The sequence below is a fragment of the Seriola aureovittata genome, chromosome 20 (assembly GCF_021018895.1).
Source record: "Seriola aureovittata isolate HTS-2021-v1 ecotype China chromosome 20, ASM2101889v1, whole genome shotgun sequence".
Taxonomy (NCBI): Eukaryota; Metazoa; Chordata; class Actinopteri; order Carangiformes; family Carangidae; genus Seriola; species Seriola aureovittata.
In genome coordinates, this window is record NC_079383.1 from 1,508,860 (window position 1) to 1,518,254 (window position 9,395).

Consider the following 9,395-nt stretch of genomic DNA (forward strand, 5'->3'; position numbering starts at 1 on the left):
GATTTTATATCTTGTATTCTCAAGTTGTTCTGCTTGTTTTTCAGTTACAGGATTATCTCCCTTTTTCCCTGTGAATCACTGTGAAACCCTGACCATTAAATAAACTGTGACATTACACTGAAATACTGCTGCTGGCCTCAGTTGCAACTGCACTGTTGCATTATGTCCAGCAGATGGTGCTAAACAGTAAATCTTAATCTTACAGAACACAATATTTCACAGAGTTGTGCAACTTCCAATTTTGCTCCATAAAGAAATGGTTTTCCCTGCTCAGAGTCCTGACCTCAACAACATCCAACACGTCTGCGATGAGCTGTGAGTGAGGAAATGTCACTGAGCATCAGTACCAGGCCTCACTGAGACCGAACGGGAGCTGGTTTAACATCTGGGGGAAAGTCTTACACTGAAAGAGCAGAACCTGTTACAACGGCACATTATTCCCCATGGAAAACACATTCAGCCATCATGTCTGGGTGTAATGTTTGGGTCTCCACATACTTTGAGCCTTGTAGTTTATCTGAACACTAGTTTCCGAGACAAAGACAAAGATTATTCAGAGGCAGAAGAGGACCAGTTTTATTGATAGTTTAGTTGACCTCCAGAAGTTTTTTTAAGATACAAGAACACGTATTGGGAACAGAAACATTGAGATTCTGCACAAACAAATGATTCATTCATAACAATAAATAAAAACATGAACATCAGCGCAACACAATTATACACCAGAGCTGAGACAGGGAACTGTGACAGCACTGAAGGAGCCGCAGATGAAATGTTGCACTGAAACATCTGATGTGATATATCCGAGACGAGAATCCAGTTTCACTGGGTTACTTTTAATCTTTTATCCCTTTTTGTGTAATGAAATAGGTAAGTGTTGTAGTATTTGAAGAATGCTGCAAGAACATAATGGTACAGTCTATGAACGGGTCGGTTGGCTTTTAGTTTAATCTCCAATCCTGTCACCTGCACCTAAAGTCCGACTGAGGAGGTCAGAGCAAACTAACCACAATAAGAAGGTAAAAGGGAAATGGGTACAGAGTAAGGCTGATCTCAGTCCTCGTCCTTTATAAAAATATCAATATATATCCACACCCATAACCCACCACAGTCATGTTCATCTGTCAAACCGCTCTCACCAATAAAGATGATCCTGGAAAAACAAGAAAGTAATGTTTCCTACAATCAGAGCAAATGTGCTTCAAAAAGGAAGACTAGTGGAAGTGAGTCAGCAGATCACGAGCAGCAGAAACGAGCTCAGGTCAAAGTTCATTTACACAGCATTTACATCATAAGGAAAAACTATCACAATCAATCAAATACCTGAATATACAGCACATCTTCAGTTCAAATGAACATATGAATCTTTGAAATCAACCGTTATACTGTGACTTTTAAAATGCTGTGGGCGTTTCCCTTCTCTGGACTTTTGGATTATGGTAACAAACAAAAACAGATATTAGATTAGCCGACAATCACCACTAAATATATGTGGACACTTCTACATCAGTACCAGAAACATTTAAAACAAGCCAAAATCAAAACAGCAGCAGCCAAAATATCCTGACTGAATGGGTCAGGATCGAAAAGTGCTGGAGCCTACGTTCCCCATAATGCACCTTGCTAACATCTTTCATTCGACTCCCCTGATTAGCAAAGGGCCCCGTCTCTCAAACTCCACACCTGCAGTTTGTAACATGAAAAATTTAGATTCCCAGGATCTACATGGAGATAACCCTGATGACATCACGATGACATCATCAGGGTTATGATGAACTTCACCTACAGTAAACTGTATTTGAACTGAGAGCGAACTGAAGCCTGATCAGATTCCCAGAAGCCCCCAGTGACCTGTGAGACAAACACTTCCACCAGCTTCGATGCGTAAGCTCTTTTAAAGACTGAACTGCCATGCGAGCATGAAATTATAATTTCCACTTAAAATCAATATGATTAACAGACGAAGCGTCGTACAGCTGACAGTGAGAAACTGCTAAAACTATCGTCATCGTTTTGTTTTCTTCTTGTTTCTTTTCAAAGCACCACACATGTTGCAAAGAGCTGAAATGAGGAACGCCATATTCACAGTCTTCGTGTGTGTGTGTGTGTGTGTGTGTGTGTGTGTGTGTGTGTGTGTGTGTGTGTAAGAAGTTCACACAGTGACCTATCAGAGTCCTTTAGGACGTCCAGCGCCACCAGGCCACCTTCATGCGGTCCCAGACGGCGTCTAACGAGTCAAAGGCGGGGCGCACGTCCAGGATGGAGAACTGGTAGGTGTCCTTGTTGACTTCCCCGTCGTAGTAGTCGATGACGTAGCGCACCTCCTTCCCACAGCGGTCGATGATCCAGTCGTGGCGGTCAAAAGGCAGCTCGTAGCTGAGGGGAGAAATAAGACGACTAAACAATGATACAACAAACTGATGCTACGTGGAAGGTGTCATGTGACAACTGGGTGAAGTTTACTAACTGAGAAGAAAAGACTACACTACACTAAACTACACAAGTTCAATTCCCTGTAAGTGTGACTGTCAGAGGGGATGAGGCGCTCTCCTCTCCTGCTGCTCTTTGCATTTAGAATAAAAGGATTTGCATTAATGTATTTAAAAAAAAAAAAAGAGTTCTCCAGTGATTTAGCATTAAACTCTTAAAACATTGTCTTGACTCACTGTGGACAGTTAAAATAAATAAATAAAACTGATGCAACAGAACCAGACCTGACCCCCCTTCATGACCCACAATGCTGAGAGGTCGGAGATTTGTTATGCTAATAGTGGCTAATGTAGCCTCGGGCAGAGAAGAGGAGTGGGCTACAGAGACTCTTTGGTCCTCTGCGTCTCTGAAGCATGAAACTAACTGTGAACGTAAACAACAGATAACATTTAAAGATGCTTTTCTTTCGTTACAGAGTTTGTATTTATGGACGTACAGAAAAATGAGTTCTCCTCGTTTGTTTTTGTAACTGACTCGTGTGTGAAGCAGGAGAAGGAACACGCAGATACAAAAGATAAAGTAACTCAAACGGTTAAAGTACAAACTGCTTGTGATACAGACAAAACCAGCTCTCGCCTCTTGTTTTGGAAAGAGGCAGCTACATGTCTGAAGTTCTTCCAGTGGTTAATGGAGCCGTGACAGAGGAATGACGCAGACGCCTTCACTGCATGAGAGTTAAAAGGTGAAAATAACATCCCAGTTTCATTTGTGTTGTTTGATGGAGGCATCAGCTGGTTCTAATATTTCTAACATCAAACAGCTGCAGTGCTCAGTGTCTCCACACTGAGGGAAAAGACGGGGTTGAGGTTTTTCGCTTTCTCATGCTTTTGATCCGCACCACCAAATAAATATGGAATTTTAATTTAATCTCATGAAAAATACAAAGCAAAACACGACGCATGTGAAACAACAAAAATACAACTTTGATGTGAAAATCTAAGTAATGAACTAAAACTCAGGCAGATTTAGAGTTAAAGGACTCACCCCATCCAGTGGCGGAGGCGAGCCCTGGGCGAGTACTCCTTGGCTTTCCCCCCGAACCTCTTCAGGGTCGGTCCACATGGACATTCACTAGGAGGAGAGACGAGACACAAACTCATTAAATAACTGCGACTGAACAGAGAGATCACACGAGGTAAATAAAGAGCGAGGTCGTTTCATGACTCACAATGCGTGCATGGCCTCCCACTTCAGGATCTCGTTCCAGGCCTGCTCGTTGTTCTTGTTGTGGATTTTAATGATGTTGGTCATGTCACCAGAACCGAGGTCGTCGTCACGCCAGCGCCACCTGCGTCACAGGAACGCAACAGATTAAACCACCTGTTAAACCACGTCCAAGAATCCCAGAGTTTTTCACTGCCTGTGCACAGAAAAATCAACCGACCCTTTCCTCAGCATGGCGTTCCAGAACATCTGTTCAGACGGGTAGACCCAGTTCTTCTCTGTGCCGTGACGGGGAATGGTGGACTCCTCTCTGGAGACTGACAGGTCGAAGGGCTGGTCTGGAGCTGGCTTTTGGTTGGGGGGAGGCATCTGTGCACACACAGGGAGGGAAGACAAAGTCAAGGACACTGTCAACACTCGAATCTTTAAAAATGTGACAGCAGAGTGAATTTGTGGTGTTAATGACAAAGTGAGAAAAGATTTAAATGAAGTTGTAAGACTCTGCAGTCACGCAGGAGGGAAGATACTCAGGCAGAAAACAATCTCTAATGTGCAAAAGTATTTAAGGCTGAGAAGCAAGTTTAGAAATAAAACACCTGATGTTTTTAGATTGTTACTAAAACTAAAAGCTGTAAAATCTTTTACTCCAATAAGGTTTTTCAGGCTGTGCACTTCAGGAGCAGAACAGATGGTGGAGCCGTTTAATCTCAGATTAAAGACTGTTTCAGTGGTAACTGCTGTGCGATTGATTCTTTTGAACAGCTACAAATATCTCTCTTCAGAGCGCTTCTTCTACGGCTACTACCAACGATTATATTCATTATTGATTATTCAGTTAAACGTTAAAAAATAGGTGAAGCTGGTGTCTTCAAGAAACTTGTTCTGTCCAACTAACTGTCAAAACCTGAAGATGTTTAATTTACCGTCATACACGACAAAGAAAAGCAGAAAATCGCCACTTTGTAGAAGCTGGAACTAGAACATTTTTGACTTTTCTGCTTGGAAAACGACTGAAATGATTAATCAATAATCAAAACAGTTGCTGATGAATCTTCTTTTTATTGAATCCATCTTCATCTCTTCACAAGTTGTTCCATCTTATTTGCTACAATCTGCCCCCCCCTCACTCCTTCCTCCGTCCACACAGCGCCCACTCCCTACACTAACGTGGTGCATGTACCATGTTCGCAGGGTCGATGTCACTCATGCCCGCTGCAGCTTTCATGGGACACTCCACAAACTCATAGGCCCGGTCCTGGTGGGCTGGACCTGCTTCTGCTTTGTGCATCGGACACTCTGACGGAGGAGACGCTACAGGAGACATGAACACCTGATTGAGGCTCAGCATTACAACAATCAATATACAAAAAATATAAAGCAATGCAGTCAAGAGGAAGCAAATTGTGCTAAACTTGTGTAACAATGATGAGGCAACAGCAGGGAGCAGTAGCAGCAGCCACTGTAACAAATCAAATACAGCACAGGAAATCTTTAAGTCAATTATTTTTAGGCCAACAAATTATAATAAACTAATTTATAAGTCAGCGGAAATGTATTTGTCAAAGTGGTGCTGAATAATTCATCATTAACAGGCATATCATGTAACAGCCCCACGTGACATTGACCTAAGTATGAAGGACCTACCCTTCGCAGGCTGAGCTTGATGCATGGGGCACTCTGAAGGTGGAGACACTGAGAGAGACAGATACAGACAAACCAATTACAATATGTTAACACAATTTACCAACAATGATTAAAAACTGTATGATATGATACAATGCTAAACTAGAATGACACTCAGCAGAGCGCATACCTCCACCAAGTCTTAACAATCGTACATGTCTGTCAGACCCAGACTAATATCTGGATCTGCACCAGATTATACAAAGTCATAGCTCTCAACATCTTTATAATGTCTGAGCTTTTACATTAAGGTCCAAACATTATTTCTGGAGAAATTGCCAAAACATGAAATCAAAAAATGCCCCATCTCTGTTTAAGACAAGTTAAAAAAAGAAATTCCTGGATCCGTCCCTTTAACCAGAGCAGCATTAAAACTTAAAGAGTTTTTCTCTGGTCTATGCCCCATCCCTCCACCTTTTGGTGCAAATTGGTTCAATACTTTCTGCGTAATCCTGCTGAGACACACAAACGGGTAACAGGTAGCAACAGTTAAAAGCCTCGTCCCTCCCGCAGCACTAACCTGCGACAGGCTTGGCCTCTTGGTGCATGGGGCAGCCCTGAGGAGGGGCAGCCATCATGGCCTCTGCCCTCACTGTAGGAGCAGCAGGTGTGGACATGGACGCTCCCATCCTGCCCTGTCTGAGGTGGAAACAACACACAGAACTCATTAAAACAGGCAACAACAGATGCACTAGTGTGGATAACTAGTGAGTGGAGTACAGTAGGTACTGAACCTCTGGAGTGTTTTCACAGTAGAAACTGTAGCATTGAGTCCTGTACTGAAGGTTAGCCTGAACTCCTGGTCACTGTTGAGTATTATTTTTTTTAATTTTTGTTTCTATGAATACTATTTTGGCACGAATATCTAAAATTCCTGAATGATGGCAAGTTCTCTGTGAGGACATCAATTTATGTAAACAATTATTTACTTGACAGACCTATGAAGATAACTTGTTAATGTTAATATAAGTTTAACTTATCTGTCCAGTTGTCTTCCAAATTAAAAGTGTTTAAATATGGCAAAGAGAAGCATCAGAGCAACATTTAATAATCAGGAATAAAGAGCACTGGGTGGCCGACAGTATGATGAGTGCATTAGTCTTAATATTCATCTCTACAGTGATTTCTTGTGGCTAACAAAGATAAAAACAAATGAAGGTTAACCAGCAGAATGGCTGAGGAGGCTGACGCTCCATCCTGCCAGAAGTTATCCTTGATTAACCTCGCGACTAACGTTAGCATCCCAGCCTCAGTGAAACTAGACCTAACTAACTTAGCAATGCTAGCTATGGACCCAGACCTGTGAACCCGCCATGTCTCCGGTTTATTCTGCGATAAAAAACAGAATGAACATAATAAAGTGAAACGAAAAAGCAGCTCAGTCTGGTGATCGGGCTAAGTAGCAACTAGCACTAGCTGCGTTCATTTAACTTTAGCCAGGCTAACTAGCAGCTAAGCTAACGTTAGCTGATACGTTTGACTGTCTTTTTTGTTTTAAAATGTAACGTAATTTTGACATAACGAGTTAGTAGTACATTCATGGCGCCTCTTTTAGTTTCTGACTATTCATATAAGCTACAAAAGAGAAATATTATACGAAAGAGAAATAACGAACCTTTCAGAGAAGTCAGCTGAGAAGTGTTCTTCTGTCAGGTTACTACCCCAATGTCAACGTGCAGGACAGCCGATGTTACGTAGAAGGAGTTGCACAACTCTGTATAACATGTGCCGTACGTAAGCCGTATACGTCATCACGTTGACATGGACAAAAAAACGTAAATCTCTCATAATACATAATACGTAATGGGTGATATAACATTAGCTTGACTGTTGCATAGCTATACACTCTGAATGAGGTCAAAAACAACAACAATTGCCTGATGGTTGATTATGGTTGAGACTGAATGGCACTGGTCTTTATTTAATACTATAAATAGTGGACTATTCTAACAAAACAACATATATGAAACAACTTTCTAATCTTATATATAATGTAACTCCAGCCACAACAGGCACAAAAGTGTTAGCTGGGCAAATATGTATATATATATATATATATATGAAGTCATCATTCATTCTGTTGACTAAAACCTAGAGTGAAATGTACATTAAGATTTTAGACGTTTTAAATGAATTTATGTATTAGTGGTGCCAGGTATGGACCTGGTTAAAATGCAACAAAAACGAATTACATTATTTAGTCTGCCCTGATGAAATTTCACAACCTCATGACCTATCCAAGTTAATATTTAATGAAAAACATGATGCTGAATGAAGTTAGTGATTTTTATAAGATGTCACATCTATCACTTTTCTGCAGATATGCCCAAAGAAGACGTTCCTGCTCGGTCATTCACAGACAAAGCAACAGAATCAATGTCATATTCTATATAGTGTACATTTTTTTCTCAGTAACTGTAACTGATTGCAATTATATTTGTTTTGTAATTTAATTACGTAATCAAGTTACATGTAACTCCCCAACACTGTACTACACTGAATTAGTTACAAAACAGAATTCCTCCTGTAGTAGGCGTGACTGGCCACTCGATGGCGCCAAAACGCTGCCTTGTCAAGATTTTCTCACGTAAATATATTATGGTAAATTAAGCCCAAATAGAATAGAGAAACACTGAAGAGAAAGAAAGGAATTTTTACTTTTTTTTAAGTGCATAATATATATCTTCACTTTCCCCAAGTATCTCTCTGATGTTCTGGTGCTGTGTTTTGTCAGTGCTGTGACCTCTGACCCTGAAATTCCTGAAACAAGATCCAGGTCAAATCTTGTCAGAGTCAAATCTTATATACTTCTGAACTGATTGTATTTTAACTGCACCACAGCTAAAAAAAAAAAAAGTAAACAAGTAATAGTAATAAGTAATATATATAACTTATTGCTGTATATACAGTATTTATATATATAAGGTTGTAGCACACAGGGGGATGATGTATTTATTGAATGAAAAGGAGGGTTAGTTTTTTTTTCTGTTTATCTCATTCTACATCTTTTTACTGAACATTGTTTTTTTTATCAAACTTTATAATCATTTCACGTGGAAACTAACACCGACTGGATTAACATGCCAAGGGGCCCCAGGGCGTAGATGAGCTCTGGGCCCTTACTGACCCCCGCTTCCTCCCACTCTCTGTCCAGTTGTGTATGTATCCTGTCACCTTCCAGATCCATCAAGCGCAGTGCACATGCAGACTGCACACAGCAGTATTTTCCCTGAAGCCTCAGGAACCAACCAGAACTCAAGCTGGACTATCTAGGCCACTCCACCCCAGGTTTGCTTGGTGTGACTTGCTTTTCTGTAATTTAATTACACACAAATCTACGTAGAAAAAAACACTGTGTAAGAACAATATCAACAGAAATAAAACAACCTGAAAACTACATTTTGACACAGGGCCTCTACCCTGCCTTTTCTAAACTGTGTCTTTGAGCTGGTGTTTAGTTGAAAACAGCTGTGTTCACTTTATCCTGACTGAGCCCCCTCTATCACTTGGGTGAAGGCCCATAAAAATCCCAGTTTTCAATTTTCCAAACCAGACCATTTGCCAGCTGCTCCCCACATCTCCAGGTGTGTGTGCCCTCGGCCCTGCGCTCCTTTTTCCACTAAAACTGAATATTTCCATGGAGATAAGTTGTATTATTACAAACGTTTCAGAAAAGCTGTTGTGGACATTGTCTTTGTCACTCTGAACACTGGGGACGGGTTTTCCATTGTATTTAACTGTTAGACCATATAAGAGTTCAAAAGTCCTTATAATTGGTTATTGTCCAAACAAATTTGCAAGCAATTAGAAAACCACAATACACAATGAACTGATCATCACATTCCATGATCATTGTTGTCCCAAATCCCAAATGTTGGCCAATGTTTAGCAGCATAACACTGCGTTTCATTCTTTTGTGTTTGTGTCTGTAAACACCCACACTGACAACAGATTGAATATTGTGAAAGAACAGAGGCGCCCAGTGATATTACTTTGGGTTTGGCTCTATTAGTTGTTTGTATGTGTAATTAATGGGGGTTCTTACTGTGTCTGGAACG

General features: G+C 40.8%; 1 protein-coding gene across 1 annotated transcript; it reads right to left on the minus strand.

Annotated features, from left to right (window-relative positions):
* Positions 1-560: 560 nt before the first annotated feature.
* LOC130161512 (holocytochrome c-type synthase) lies at positions 561-7,075 on the minus strand. The gene is made up of 8 exons (XM_056364861.1): positions 6,953-7,075; positions 5,858-5,976; positions 5,299-5,346; positions 4,835-4,965; positions 3,875-4,023; positions 3,659-3,778; positions 3,475-3,561; positions 561-2,376 (listed from the first exon to the last, which is right to left on the minus strand). The coding sequence occupies exons 2-8, from the start codon at positions 5,964-5,966 to the stop codon at positions 2,178-2,180; spliced, it is 843 nt and encodes a 280-aa protein (XP_056220836.1). The 5' UTR covers positions 5,967-5,976; positions 6,953-7,075; the 3' UTR covers positions 561-2,177.
* Positions 7,076-9,395: the final 2,320 nt, after the last annotated feature.